Genomic DNA, 16,562 nt, shown 5'->3' on the forward strand with positions numbered 1-16,562 from the left:
ACTGACTCTTTCAGTTAGAGGTACCTGCATATACAGTATCGGCAAGGAACCAGAGGCAGAAGAGTCACCAAAGACTCAGAACCAGTTTTTGGGCCCCCATGCAACTACTGGTTAATTAAATAATTTATTTATTGTGTATCAAACAGTATCTAAATAGTAGTGAGCAGGACTTTGTGGCACTGGGAGAGATTTAAGAACACAGCAGACCCACATCTAGTTTAAATTGGCCCTAAGTCCCAGGAGGCTTGGGTGCTCTTTTGTAGCCGCAGCCTGCACAAATGGTTTGCACATTGCTATCAGCAGCTCTAATAACCTTCTGTTATTGCCCTCTGTTACTGTCAACTGGCGGGTCATATTAAATCACCACCTCCAAGTAGCAAGAAAACTTGAGTGAACACTGTAGTCATAAGCACAAAGGCACATCCCAAGGGAGAAAATAAGAACGGTCATAAGTGATAAAAAAACCACTGCAGCCACAGTAAATCACATAAGTGATCCTTTATTGCCTCTTGAATTAAGTTTGTTGTGTGTTTCCCTTTGTTTTAAGTTGTAAATATTGCACCGGTCCTGTGTTAATTGTATTCATTTCTAAGGTGGGACGAGCTGTCTAACCACATCTCCTCTTGTTAAACTGGCCCCCTTGCCATGTGGGTCTCCTATAAAATGGCCGCTTGCCAGACCTATCACTGAGAAAGCACATGTGCATGAAACATGTTGTCCTGGCAACCTGGAGTGGGTTCCTCCCCTACATCTGCCTGACATCGCGGTGACATCACCCGGGACGCCATGACCATGTGGTCCCTGCTTGACGGGCATTCCTCTCCTCCACAGCTCCTCTCTGAGCAGATAGGCTGTCCATCTGGATACCTGGTGTCTTAAAGCCATAGGCTTGTTTTTTATTTTATCTTGTTATGCACCATCCTTGATTAAAGGTACACCTAACTAAAAGGTGTTTATATGACTACACATTCCATAGCATTCACAGTCCTCGAAAAGAGGGAGTAGACATTTGGTCAGTTGGCTCTGAGGAAGAGGCAAGTCCTCAAAACGCGCCAGCCTTTTGGATGTCTATACTCCCCATTGCGGACTGTTACTCAGCGCGGTGTTGACCCAGCTGTTCTTTTATGATGTGCCTTGACTATATTGTCGTTTGTGAGTACAACACCTACTTTATTTTTTATTAAACATTGTTTATGGTAATACACTAGGCCTGTGCGCCCTCTGTTTTTTCTTTCCTCACACATTCCATAGCGCCTGGCTCCTTTCAGTACTCCCACAAAACTTTCCACCCCTCTTCTCATATTCCAACACTTTGCCTGTTCTGAATAAACTAGCATTTATGCAATGAAGGCAATGTGGGTTGTTTAAATGTATGTGCAGGCACCTCTATTGTAGAGATTCTTTAAAGCAGCCTTCCTTAGCCTTTTAACCCCAAAGGAACTCATGTAATAATTTTCAGGTCTCAGGAAACCACTGTTATTATTAGTCCATTGGTGGTCATTGAGAAAATGCCCCTTTCATTGGGGTGGTCAGTGGGGAGGATGCTCCCCTTACAGTGGTGGTCATAATGCTGCTCTTACAGTCACGACTCTGGCTCTACCAAGTAGTGTTGTACCTGGAACTATGTGGCTACAATCACATGGGAGATTACTTAACCACAGATCAAGGAACCCCTAGCACCTCTGGAGGGAGCCTAGGGTTCCACAGAACTCTGGTTGAGAATGACTGCTTTAAAGAATAAAATAGTATGCCACTGTAAAATATTTTCAAAGAAGCTCAAAAAATAAAGTGCTCTGGCCATAAGAGCCAACCAGATTCCATTACATGACCGCCATTTTTGAGTTTTATTCTAGTGGATGTCTCTGTGTATAGACTAGGAGTTTTGCTGCCTATCATTTGTTGAAAACAGATGTGTTCCATGTGAGTAGCTGAATCGTGAGCAATACTACATGAATGAGAGTGGTATGCCAAGTCTTTCACAAAGAGTCAACTCTATCTAATCTCTACCTTGTGATACACAGAATATATCTGGATACTAGCATTTATAGGTAAAGCTGATCCAGGGAATATCCGATTGCCTCTCGGGGGATCAGTAAGGATTTTTTTTCCCTGCAGGAACAAATTGGATCATGCTTTGCAGAGGTTTTTGCCTTCCTCTGGATCAACTCTGGGTATAGGATTATAACCTTTTTTTTAATGGTTAAACTGGATGGACTTTTGTCTTTTTTCAGCCAGACTAACTATGTAACTATGTGTGGTTGCTGCCACTCTTTTAAGGGTATTAAACCCAAAAGCACATATTTATTATTTTGAAGCTTACCAATTCTTAAATGTGATGACTGCATTTGTTTTCTTTTTTAAGGTTTCTTTCCTTTATTTTCAACTGGTGATCCTGCTAGTTTTTCAACAGAACAAGCTGTCCTGCAGACATAGCTGTAAGAGCTGATTCACACATGTGCAGTGCGGATTGAAGCTCAGGTTTCACAGCTAATTGATACAGTAGTTTTTCAGAGGTTCATATCAGGCTTACATCAGGTTCAGGACAGGATTAACTCAGGATGTTATCCTGTTCACACATATGTGGTTTAGGAATGGTTACCATAGTAAATAACCTGAATCTGAAGGCACTGCTCAGAAATTGTACATGACTCTTTTTCAAACTGCACTGAATCCGCACCACCAGTGCACTGGACATATGTGAACAGACACCATAGGAAACAATGTTTTTTCACATGTCATGAGGATTGGATGCGGTTCAAACTGCATCCAATAGCATATATGTGAACCGGCACTTAGATCATTGAGACAAACCATTTAACACTAAATTAAAAAGCTTAGCTTTTATTTATGTAAAACTATTAACCCAAAAATAACAAAAACTGTTGCTGCAACTGCTTTAGAAGTGTTAGCTGGAGTTTGGCTTGCTTAGTGTATCTAAATCTGCTAGTATATTTAACACTCTCCTCCCCTTCCAATTAACAATGCTGCTGTCCAATCCTGTGCTCTTTCATCCAGAGTGAGGGCACTCTAATGCAGGAGGTGTTTTATTGGCCAGATCACCAGGTGAAACAGGGAAAAAAAGACTAACAAAAAGGAAACTAAAACAGCCACATCTAACGATTGGTAAGCTGCAATATACTACATTTTTGGTTTGGGCTCAATACCACTCTAAGCCTAAAATGGCTGAAACACAGAAAAGCAATAATAAACACTAAAAATATATAAATAAGTGAGCGCTTACAATAATAATATATTGTTATAATGACAGCAGCTGTGCACCAAAGGCACCGTATAAGACCTCCAAATGAACAGTAATATAAAAGAGGGTGCAGCGCTAGTGAAATTAATAAAGAAATAAATAAATATTACATATATATGAATGAATATAGTAAAGTGACACTGTGCAATTATTTATATATGCCACTAGGATATGTGGCTAATATCGTGAGAGAAAAGCACTATGTCAAATGGAGATAAGTCCAAGGTGAAAGTGTGAACGAGATCTCAGATGATCTTCTGATGTCCAATGACACAATTTGTGGATGAGGTGAGAGAATTAGGATATAGACTGCGCACTCACCAGATACGCAACCTTTATGCGCATTTGTGTAATATGACAAGGACATCAGATGTCTTCACATCTGGTGAAGTCTGGTCTGGTCTGAATCCTTCACTGCATCATGATTTGCACTCAGAGTTCCCATTAAAAGATGACCACTCTGTGGATGTAGCCAGCTCCCTCAGGAGCTCAACAAAACAGAGGAGGCCAGTAGTGCAATATGTCAAGAATATTTATTTCAAAGTATAGGCAAGTGAACATAACAAAAAGAAGCAAGGTGAGTACTGACCAGATTCAAAGTTGCCGCCGGGACCCCTCGTGGTGCCGGCGGTATAGGCGTCAAACAGCTGTAGCTCGACTCTACAGGTCTATCTCCATTTGACATAGTGCTTTTCTCTCACGATATCAGCCACATATCCTAGTGGCATATATATGTAATTGCACAGTAACACTTTAATAAATAAATATTACATATATATGAATTAATATAGTAATTTTACTAGCGCTGCACCCTCTTTTATATTACAGCAATAATAAACATGTTGGCTATCTCTATTTCTGCAGCATTGACATTTTCAGTATTTGTAAATGTAGATTTTATTTATATATATACAGTATATATATATATATATATATATATATAGTATATATATATATATATATATATATATATATATATATATGTACAGTCATGGCCGAAATTGTTGGCACCCTTGATATTTTTCCTGAAAATCAAGTATTTCACACAAAAAAGGTATTGCATTAACACATGTTTTGCTATACACATGTTTATTCCCTTTGTATGTATTGGAACAAATATAAAACAGAGGCAGAAAAGCAAATATGACATAATGTCACACAAAACCCCAAAAATGGGCTGGACAAAAGTATTGGCACCCTTAACTTAATATTTGGTTGCACACCCTTTGGAAAACATAACTGAAATCAGTCGCTTCCTATAACCATCAATAAGCTTCTGACACCTCTCACCCGGAATTTTGGACCACTCTTCCTTTGCAAACAGCTCCAGGTCTCTCTTATTGGAAGGACACCTTTTCCCAACAGCAATTTTAAGATCTCTCCACAGGTGTTCAATGGGATTTAGATCTGGGCTCATTGCTGGCCACTTCAGAACTCTCCAGCGCTTCTTTGCCATCCATTTCTGAGTGCTTTTTGACGTATGTTTGGGGTCATTGTCCTGCTGGAAGACCCAGGATCTTGGACGCAAACCCAGCTTTCTGACACTGGGCCCTACAGTGCGACCCAAAATCCTTTGGTAATCCTCAGATTTCATGATGCCTTGCACACAGTCAAGGCACCCAGTGCCAGAGGCAGCAAAACAACCCCAAAACATCATTGAACCTCCACCATATTTTACCGTAGGTACTGTGTTTTGTTCTTTGTAGGCCTCATTCCGTTTTCGGTAAACAGTAGAATGATGTGCTTTACCGAAAAGCTCTATCTTGGTCTCATCTGTCCACAAGACGTTTTCCCAGAAGGCTTTTGGCTTACTCAAGTACATTTTGGCAAACTGTAGTCTTGCTTTTTTATGTCTCTGTGTCAGCAGTGGGGTCCTCCTGGGTCTCCTGCCATAGCGTTTCATTTCATTTAAATGTCGACGGATAGTTCGCGCTGACACTGATGCTCCCTGAGCCTGCAGGACAGCTTGAATGTCTTTGGAACATGTTTGGGGCTGCTTATCCACCATCCGGACTATTCTGCGTTGCAATCTTTCATCAATTTTCCTCATCCGTCCACGACCAGGGAGATTAGCTACAGTGCCATGGGTTGCAAACTTCTTGATAATGTTGCGCACTGTGGACAAAGGCAAATCTAGTTCTCTGGAGATGGACTTGTAACCTTGAGATTGTTGATATTTTGCCACAATTTTGGTTCTCAGGTCCTCAGACAGTTCTCGTCTCCTCTTTCTGTTGTCCATGCTTAGTGTGGCACAGACAGACACACAATGCAAAGGTTAAGTGAACGTCTCTCCTTTTTATCTGCTTTCAGGTGTGATTTCTATATTGCCCACACCTGTTACTTGCCCCAGGTGAGTTTACAGGAGCATCACATGCTTGTAACATTCTTATTTATCCGCAGTTGTGAAAGGGTGCCAATACTTTTGTCCAGCCCATTTTTGGAGGTTTGTGTGACATTATGTCGAATTTGCTTTCTTTCCTCCCTTTTTTTGTTTTGTCCCAATACACACAAAGGGAATAAACATGTGTATAGCAAAACATGTGTTAATGCAATACGTTTCGTGAGAAATACATGATTTCCTGGAGAAATATCAAGGGTGCCAACAATTTCGGCCATGACTGTATATATATACACACAGTATATATATATATATATTGTATGCTTGGCCTACTTCTCCTTTAAGAATACACAGCAGGGACTCCGCTAGATCTTTTTTCTATACTCAAAGTTTCAATTATCCGAGTTTTGAGAAAATTGAACATGTTATTAAATAAAATAGCGTATGCCGCTAACAAAATATTCCTTGTGGCTCCCAGCATTGCTGTCATCCAAGATAGAATGACAGCTGAATGATAGGGGGGGTCAGCTTAACAGAAGCTGTATGGCTCTGTAACGCTGTCTCTGCTCATCTATGTTCAAATTAAAGTACCTGAAACTCTATCACAGCCTAGCCGCAATGCTTCTTTTGTCAGCAGTTTTGTACAATGCAGGAAACGACACTTAAAACAGAAGCTTGTAAAATGCTTACAATGCTCGGCATGCATGACCGTATTAGTCATAGGGGAGGAAGAGCGTGCAACTAGGCCAGCTATGTTCAGGGCTGTGCTCTAATTTGAAAACCTATTGGTTGCGTGTAAAGAAATATAACAGTGTTAATAGAAAAGACAAAGATTGCAGAAATTCTTTGTTTCTTTTAGAGCTCATTCGCACAGGCGTATAAAATGCAGAATTTAGATACATACTGTACAGTGTATAGTTTTGTTAACATCTATAGGAATCAATAGGGCAATACACACAGCCGCAGCTACAAAGAAATCAGTACCGATCACTCATTGTGTTCAATCACAAAAGGAAGGGGGTGGTAAATATGACACATTTACTGACTCCTTCCCCTGTTCTCCATCCTGAAAAGATCCCCCTGTGACCCTGCAGCAACCGGGAGAGGAAAGAAACAACAGCGCTGTTGGAGGGCACACAGAGGGGCCTGAGCAGAAAGGAGAAGTTAGTCCTGAACAGGGAGAGTGATCGGTGAGACAGGAGGGGGGCAACCGCAGGAACTGATATCCTGAGTGTCTCTCCCTGCAGCAGCTAAAAGTTAGCAGGAGGGAGAGGAGGAGAACGTTTATTTTAGCTGCTTGAGGGAAAGATACACAGGGGACCGGTTCCTGTCCCTCTGCTTCCCAGATTATCCTCTCTCCTACCCACATTCGATAGCCCTACTGCCTGAGCCCTCTGATGGCCCTAGCCCAGTACAGGAGGATCGGTGGTACCCTTATTGGTAGCCCTGGGTGGGTCGCTGAGCCAACTCTCTACATTTCTTTGACTGACGGGCCCCTTTCTCAGAAGCATAGCGGAGGAAGTTACTCTACAACATATAAAATCCAAGAAACACATAGAGTTGGCTTAATAAGCTTCTGCCATGTGTTTGATGTAATAAAATGGATTTTAATTTATTGAAGTTGTATAAATTGGTGCCTTTAAAATCTTTTTTGGTTTGTATAATTTTTTTTTTTAAATACTCAGGGTTAAAGTGAAGTCCATTGTCCCCACCCCTCTTTTAAACAAGAAGACTTCCATACATTTTATGCTGACCTCCATATACCTAAGTTGTCCTATTTAGACCTACATAAGTTGAATGCTGCTATATCTGTGGAAAAGTTTACAAATATTATCAAACACTTACCCACGTATAAGTCTCCTGGCCCATATGGGCTCCCTTATCCTTACTACAAAACCTTCCTCCACATCTTCGCACCTTACCTACTGTCCTTATACAACTCCATTCTGGGTGAGGAAAACCCCCACCTGCAATTTATGCACTCTTTCATTTTTGTTATCCCAAAACTTGGTAAAGATCTATTCCTGATAACTATAGGCTGATTGCACTTTTGAACTCAGATTATAAGATCTTTATGAAGATCTTGGCCAACAGACGAACCCAAATGCTCTCAAAATTAATTAATAAGGATCAGGTGGGGTTTGTCCCAGCGAGGCATGCTGAGGATAACACCAGGAGTACCATCAATCTAATCGATTTGTTAAATAAGGTTCATCGCAGATAACTCCTACTTACTCTTCCGTTTACATTGCCATTTTTCCCCCTCTATTCCAGGAAATACACACTATGTTGAAACTGTGGGACACCTACATTTCTTGGCTGGGAAGGATAAATGTTTTAAAAATATCTATTTTTGCTAAATTGCTTTATTTGTTTGAAATGTCTGTACCTATACCTTTAACCCAACTTAAGTTTCTCCACCGATGGTTCCTCACTTTTATTTGGCATAACAAAGCACACCGGATAGCTGGTACTGTAGTATTTTCTCCTAAGTCTTATGGGGGACTCAGAGCCTTAGAAGTCATCAACTATTATTAAGCTACCCACCTACATTCGATTGCTTCCTGGTCTAGCCAATACGCTCCAAATAGATGGTCTGAAATTGAGATGGGTTCCCTGTACCCTGCACATTCCTGTTCTTTAGTGTGTTCCCCTTCTACCAACATTGATGTTACACTGAACTGGTTATGTTTAAGTCCAATGCTCTTCACATTCAGGATCTGGCGTTCATGCTCTACAGAGTACTCTCACTCTTCACCATGCCCCCCATTATCTAGTGTTCCCTCAACCCCCTAATATCTGATAGCCTATCCTATACCCACATGGTTCCTTGGGACCAAGCCATTCTTTTTCAGCTTTGTCATTATGTTAATCCTACCACTGGAAGGTTACTCTCTATTACTGAATTGCAGGCCACGTACCACATTATTAACCATATGTTTTACTCCTACCTTGAAATTAAAGGGCAAAAATAATAAATGCACATTTTTTTTGCAGGTATAAAAATGTGCATTCATTATTTTTGTCTACAGGAGCCTGGAAAGCATTTGCACCAGTGATCAGTATATCACTGATGCCATGCAAGTCTCCTGCAGACCTGTCAGAATATCTGCTTGTCATACCGGACGTACGAGCAAGCAGATATTCTGACAGGAAGCTTCAATAAACTACAATGTTGCTCCACAGCACCATGGAAGGTCATTGAAAACTACAAGTTGACAGCCGCTAAGTCTGTCGGGACATGCAGTTCATTCATTTATGGAAGTCTGTGAATTAATGATGTGGCCGTGTGGGTGGAGCCCCCCACAGCCACTCTGTTATCAAATTTGACAGATAGTATGTTAGAATATCTGCTTGCCGTATGGGATGTACAAGCAAGCAGATATTCTGACAGGAAGTTTCAATTAACTACCACAGTGCTCCACGGCGCCATGGTAGTTCATTGAAAACTAAAATCCCACAGCCGCTAAGGCTGTCAGGACTTGCAGTTCATACATTCATGGAAGTCCGCACGGCCACGCTCTTTTTAAATATGACAGATAGTACAGGGAAACTTTTCCCTGTACTGTCTGTCAGAGGAAGGGGAGCGGCGGGTGGCGGCTGTGGCTATGGGAACATGTTACATGTTCCACCCTAAAAATGGGAGGAACATGTAACATGTTTCCAAAGGTAAAAGTATCCTTTAAGCACTATTTTTTTCCCTTGCTCCATCGTTTATTATGCCTTTTTGGAATAATGGATGTCTTTGATTTACCAATTAATTGAAGTGTCTCTTCCACTGGAACCAATACATTACCTTTTGGGCCTTCCCTTCCTGGGCATTGGTAAGCCTGCAATCAAGCTAACCTCATACATTTTGCTAGCCGCTAAGAGAACCATCCCATTAAATTGGTTATCTCCTGTCTCCCCTTCTTTAGTCCAGCTTTTGAATACTATAGTTGATATCACGAGAATGGAACACCTAACTGCTTTGGTTAATGACACACTTTCTCAATTCAATAAAGTGTGGGACTCCTGGGACCAGTCTGAGTATGCCTCCTCCCTTCTCTCATGATCCAGGTTTCCCCTGGCAATACCTCCTCACACTGGTTCCCTATCCTTTGCTTTCAATGCCTCCTTCAATGGCCCCCTTGTGTATTGCCCAGCATTTATAGTATTTCAAAATCTCTATAAGCTGACACACTCTTTGAACCTACATTGTAATGTATGCACATTCCAAGTTCTCCTTGGTTTTGTTTTGCACTGTGAATATTATGTCAACTGCATCATTATTTTGCTCGCCATGAATAGGCCTTCCTGTGTTCTGGCCCATTGTGATTGTTCTTTTTCTTTTATGTACCTTTTCCTTTGTATGGCTTGACAAACCTTTAATAAATATACAATTATAAAAGAAAAAGTGAAGTCACTGCACAGCAGCAAGTCAATCTTTGCATGCCCATAGCCAATCTGTGACCTGCTTCTAACTGACAGCTAGCAAACGTCAATTAAAAACCAGGGTTGGAGCTAGTGTACACAACTGAACTTCTGAGATGGAATGACTGACTTGCTACAGTGCAGTGCCAGAAAAGGGAGAACTTGTTATGCTTATGATGTAGTGCAGAAGCTACCCAGATATTAAGGATTGAGAACAGGTGCCTGAACCTCATTCAACTTGACTTATCTTAAAGTGGTTCTAAAGCCTCAAGGTTTTTTACCTTCATGCATTCTATGCATGAAGGTAAAAAAAACCTTCTGTGTGACAGACTCACCCCCTCACCCCCTTTTTACCCACCCGAACCCCAATCACAATCCAGCTCTGTGAATAACAGCTGTGGCTCTCCTGGCTTTTTCCTTCTTTACTGGCCAGATTGATAACAGTGGAAGCCATTGTCTCCCACTCCTGTTAATCAACTCCAGTGATGAGGGAGTGAGGGGCTGGGCTTAGTCCCACTGTCTGTGTCAATGGATGCAGCAGCATGATTCTGGAGCAAGCCCACATGAGTGCTCCCATGGAAATTAGCTTAGTATTGGGATCACTAGCAAGAGAGGAGGAGCCAGTAGGGCCAGCAAGGGACAAGAGAAGAGAAGAATTGGGGCCACTCTGTGAAATTCTATTGCACAGAGCAGGCAAGTATAGATATGTTTATTTTTTGTTCTTTTAATTTTTTTTTACAACCACTTTAAAAGTCTGGTATTGTCAATCGAGTAGGTATTCAGATAAAGTGAAAAGGCAATTTTTCAAATATAGTTTTAAATAGAGTAGGGAAAGTTTAAACCATCTGTTAGGTTTTTATTATTGTCTCTGTAGAGATTCACCCTCTGTCTTTGTCCTGGTGACCATTGTCACTAAGACTAAGAATGATGGAGAAAGATTGGAGTTTAAGTGATACCCTCTATTGGCTGACTTACATTATTAATGATGCAAGCTATTGGAATATCTTAGATCCTATCATCATGCTTTATACCTAGAGAAGGGATCCAAGGCATCCTAAAAGCTTGCATTGCTAATAATTTAAATTAACCAATAAAGGGTATCATTTAAACGCAAAACTTCCTGCATTAAAAGAGAAGTATATCCAAACCTTTTTCTCTTCTCTTGTGGGTCAAAGGACTATTCCTATTTTCTTTCTCCTGTTACTCCTAATCAGTTGATAGGGGGCTGATATCTAAAACAGCAGAGTTGCACCAGGCTTTGGAAGGATCCCAGCAATATTGTCGAGATCCACCCTGTTGCCTGAATGACAACTGGTTTGCCACCCCAGCTCAGCGTTTCAGTGAGCACTGGAGGAGAAGAGCAGAGAGCAGTGAATGGACCGCCACCCTTCTACAGTTGGTCACACACACTCAAATTGAATCTGATTCTGCTGAATTGTTCAGAATTCATTCTGTGGGGGACCTTGCCAACACCACCTGGCTCAAAAAAAAAATAATTTTTCAGTTTTGTTCAAAGGAGCCAGTAGGATTCCTAGCTCAACAGCACATGCATTCAGTCATATGCAAGCATTGGCTGGCACTGCAGATTTGTCCATTCAAGTTGTTTAGTGTTGATGGGTAAACTGAATGGTTTCTCTTATTTAGCCAGCAGGACTAAATGAGAGAAAACTTGAAAGAGAAATACGGAGTTTAAAATAAAACAACAAACATGCATGTTCACCTGTGTGCTGCAGCATTGGTGTAATGCTGTGACTGCCCTATGTCAGTTCTAAGCTGGAGAACTAAATAATCACATGACCTCTGATTCCTCAGTTCTTGATCTGCTCAGAATGGAGAGTGGTGACAGTCAGTCACCACCCTGCAATTTGTTCCTCCAGGGTTCACTGGAGCGCTGGGAGGGCACAACTTCCAACTCAGCCGCATACCGAGAATTGCATCCAGCTGTCAATAAGGCAGCCAAGTGGATCCCAACAATATTGTCAGATCCTTCAAGAGCCTGGAGCTGCTCTGCCTTGTCAGCAGATAGTGAGCATTATCCCACTGCCAGCTGGCTCTGGGTCACAGGGAGAAAAAGTAAGTGCACTCCTGTGATCCACACGAGAGGTATGATCAAAAAAGCTTTGGCCACATTTCTCTTTTAACATGTATGGCTAGCTTTACCTGATTTGTCTTTAAAATCTATAAATAACTTTTGACTCTTCTAGGCACACAACATGGCTACCAGCACTGGATATAATTATAGTCTTGTAGGCACAATGGGACATCCTATACGAATAATTGAGCATCTCAGTGTAGCTGGTTACTGATTGTGTTAGGCTTCATATAGCTATAAACCCAAAGCTTTGTACCCCAATCTCTATGGCATTTGCATGGAGATCCCATACAACTGGATAAAAGATAATTCAGCTCGATAATGGCACTTGCATAGGATCCCCAAATCTGTGAATCCACTATCATACAAAGACTTCATAAGACCTTGAGAACAGGATATGTGAAAATGCTCCCCCCATAGCATGTAAAGTAGCTTCCATTGCCTAATCTGTACTAAAAATACAGTTGACACCTGGTTGCTACAGGCATAAGATTTTTTTCTATTTTATTTAGGGAATCTATCACATTAAAGTGTGGTTTGGGTACTAATAAAGTGTGACCTATAATGCTGCCCCAGAATCAGAATGTGATTTCACTGTCCCAACTGCAACTTGCATCTGAGGCTTCTCCAGCAGCTTTTTATTTCATTGCAGACCAGTAAAGCAAACCTTGTCATTGCTATTAAAATGTTTTTCTTTTTTCCTGGTAAGCTCTGTTTGCAAATGAAGTGGCACACCATATGCAGAAACATCACAAATGAGAAATGTATCATGTCGAAATGCCATAATATTTTTTAAAGCAGACCTGTCATCCTTTTGTTAATCCAATGTATGAACAGACGGTGCTAGAAAAACATGTGTAAGGCTTATTTAATGAGTCATTGCGAGGAGCAACAATCATATGGCAAGTGCAAAAAGTTTTGGCAAATATACTCCACTCTGTATCCATAATAAAAAAAAAAATCTCTACTTGGTGCCAGCAGTTATTTCATGTTGCGTTATTACATATTCCTGTTACAATTTATTACTGCTATAAAGTTCCCTAGAATTTAGAAATGCCCACATGAAGTTACCTTTATCTGGGCAGAAAAAAACCTATGAAGCTGTCACAGAGCACTGCTTCCTAGAATCTTCAAAGCAAGGTAAAAGTTTCCCAGGGGGAACCTCATGGTGCCGATTGGCTCATAATGGTCACATGCAGTTTAGAGCAATAGTTCTTGCCATAAAATTCCATAGAAGCATTTTTCTCTTCTTTGTAATAAGAAATAGAATTTCACAAAAGACTTTTCTCATAAAAGAGGGTGTAACAGTAACTATTATACTGCAATTCAAATATGATTATAGCAATTGCAATAAATATTTGATTTTTGGTATGACGGGTCTGCTTTAAAAGAAAGTTCATTACATTCACATGTTGTTTTGAGATAAAAGCGAGGAATGCCAGGTCACCGATGTCTGAAAGTGCTGAATGATGAGAGGTAGATGGTGTCAAACAACGAACAGCGTTAAGTGGAAGGTTAACCTACTTGCATTTGGGTTCATTAAACGCTGTTAAAGTGCAAATTCCCTCATTCTGACAGTAGTAATCACAAGGGTTCACTTTCTGGTCACAGCGCTGACTTTTAAACCCCATAGAGCATCTGTAGAATTTTAGTAAGACACAACTGGAGTGAGTAATCTGCCTTTTCCAATGTGCTTCAATGTAGCTCATAAAAAAACAAATGGATGTCATATAGCAAAGCTGTCTACATAAGTTGAAGTACAGAACCCAAATTCTTAAACTTAAACATATCATTTGCATTCTGTAGAAGAGTAAATCCATTCCAATTTCTCCATGGGTAGTTCCTCTCCCCTTACTGAATCCATAATATTTCGTTTTTTTTTGTTAAAGTTAAAGAAGAACTATAGGCAAAACATTTTTTTTTTCATTTTGGATAGAGCAAGGGATGATTATAACCCCTGTCAGACTTTTTTATGCCATCTGTGTCCCATTGCAGAGATTTCCCTTCAGTTGCTATCTCAAAGCCCAACAGGAAGTGACATGAAATCCTTGGAAACTAAGGGAATTCCTTGGGGACCCCCAGGTCACCAGGACTAGTGTCCCCATTGGATGATTTCCCCCCTATTATTTTTCTTGGGACAACCCAAAATTTGGGATTTTCTTTTACTTTCACTTTCAATGATCATGGTAAATATGACAACTAGAGAGGATTAATCTCCTTAATGGGGGCACAGACAGCAATAAAAATCTCTCTCCACTAACACACAGTTTTGCCTTTAGGTACACTTTAACCTATTACAAGACATGCAAGGGGGTTGTAGCTGGTCGCCTATTTCTTGGTGGGTAAGAATTCTAATTTCCAAGGGGGATAGCCAAGACTTAAAAGAAAATGTACCTGCCAGTTTTCATCCTATACTGGATATATACATTTCTGGATGGAATAAAGGCTTGGGTCCCCTATTTCTGATAGAAGGGTTGATGGATCTAAGGGACTTCTGATAATGTGGAATACTGCAAGTTTAGTCAATTTGGTAATAGTAGTTAGGCTGCTCCTTAATCAGTATTACCTTCTTTTCTCTGAGGGTACTGGGTGATAAAGTATAAAAGGAAAGGAACACCAAAAATTACTCATCAATGTGGCAGTTAGGTGAATGTTCATCTTTAGTCATAACTTAGAACCCCACCTTCTTATGGTTTTGTATATTGTGACCCCTAAAATGCATTGGCTATCAACCTATAAAAAAATATGTTAATTTGATTCTATCTGCCTCATCAAATCCTATTTGACTTTCTACACTTCAATCCTGTTTTGGATAACTGCTTCCATAACTCTTACAACCTTTTGTTGGGCACCGTTTCAGTGGATACTTACATTACTTAGCAAACCAGAGCATGACAAGTAACAATACAATGGCTTCCATGATGCCACACTATCAAATTTTACTAGTATGTTGCAAGTGATAATCTGCACGTAAAGATCTCTAGAAAAAACTCCTACAGGAATGGACTCATGGAGGATTCCATACACACTGGTTATGTCCAATTTTCTCAGAACTCTTATTTCAAGAACACCATTCCATTTTTTCTTAAAGTGGATATATCTGTTAATTCAGGAGTAGACATCTGGTGAATTACTGAATAATTTATTTAACAAAAACTGTACCATATTCATTTGAATTGGCTGCCAATGCACCAAAAATGAGACATGCACCATTTTTCTGCAGCAGAGCACCACAATGCATGGTAATGCACTACTTTGCATTGTGGTAGACTGCCTTAAAGCATGTGTGCAGGTTACATAACACTTTACTTTTACTTTTCAAGTGATTACAGAAACCATTTGCATATACTGAATGAACTATTTGGAAACTAAACAATTGATCCAATCCAACTACAATCAGTGAGCAAAAATTTAGCTCCAATCCATACCCAGCTATTTCCCTTTTTGAGTGCTAGCATCTTTCCTTTTGCATGGCATATAGAAGGTGAAGCCAAGCTGTTAGTTACAGCTTACACATTAAAGACACCTCTGCCTTTGACAGTCATCTGTCCATAGTTTCTGCATGCTAATAGGCATGTCAGAGAGTCAGGGAAGCAGTTGGAGATACCTAGCTAATGGCTTTTGACAAAAAGTCAAAATATAAAATCAGTAACTACACTGTTTAGCCTATTTAGCCTAAATGTTTTGGGAATAAGAGGAGATCGTTTGAATCAGATAATGAAGAGAATCACTATGTGTACATGCTTGGGGAATGGAAAACTGCACTTTAAATATTGATGAATTTTTCAAACATGTATAGCCAAAACTTTTTTTTTTATTTTGGATAGAGTAGGAAAGAGTTAAAACTGCCAATAAAATGTGGGAAGAAAGTGAGGGGAATTCTCTTTAAGACAACAGTAACTGAAACAGAATCCCCATTGGAAGAGTTACCCTCACCCTGTTCTTCTGGCAACTATAGCACTTTGGATATCCCGACATTTTCTGTCTCAATGATAATGATCACCAAGACAAAAAAAAGAGTGAATCTCCCGAACAGGTAAGCTGACTTGAAAAAAAGAGGTTCTAATTCCCAACCAAAAAACATACAATTTTGACTACATGTACACTTCATTTGAATATCTTTGCCATTTTTTAACAATTGTATTCAAGATTGTAGAGCATTACTATATCTGAAGGTACAGCCAAGAATCTTCGTGATGGGGATCCATCCACATTACTACACAAAGTCCTTGATTTACTAAAGTGTGAGGTAAACCAATGTGAAACTATGTTGAATTTCTGAAACATGTAAGGTGAAATGTACCCAGATCTACTGCAAACATCCAATCTTTTGAAGAAAAGAAACTTCTTCAGCTGATGTGTCCTTCACTTCATTACGTACATGTAAATCAGTCCCAACTTTATTAAATTCACATTTTTGTAAGTCAGGCCCAGAGACTGCCAAATTTTGGAAGCTGTAA

At 40.2% G+C, this 16,562-nt stretch overlaps 1 protein-coding gene across 1 annotated transcript in view; it reads right to left on the reverse strand.

Annotated features, from left to right (window-relative positions):
• The window catches only part of LRP1B (LDL receptor related protein 1B), a 2,076,109-nt gene that overhangs the window by 41,801 nt on the left and 2,017,746 nt on the right, over positions 1 to 16,562 (reverse strand). The window contains exon 87 of the mRNA XM_089653623.1: positions 13,627 to 13,740. Within this exon, the coding sequence (XP_089509749.1) occupies positions 13,627 to 13,740 (114 nt within the window). The remainder of the gene's footprint in view (positions 1 to 13,626; positions 13,741 to 16,562) is intronic.

The sequence above is a fragment of the Staurois parvus genome, unplaced genomic scaffold, assembly GCF_062004578.1.
Source record: "Staurois parvus isolate SC_StPar_1 unplaced genomic scaffold, SC_StPar_1.0 ptg000716l, whole genome shotgun sequence".
Classification (NCBI taxonomy): Eukaryota; Metazoa; Chordata; class Amphibia; order Anura; family Ranidae; genus Staurois; species Staurois parvus.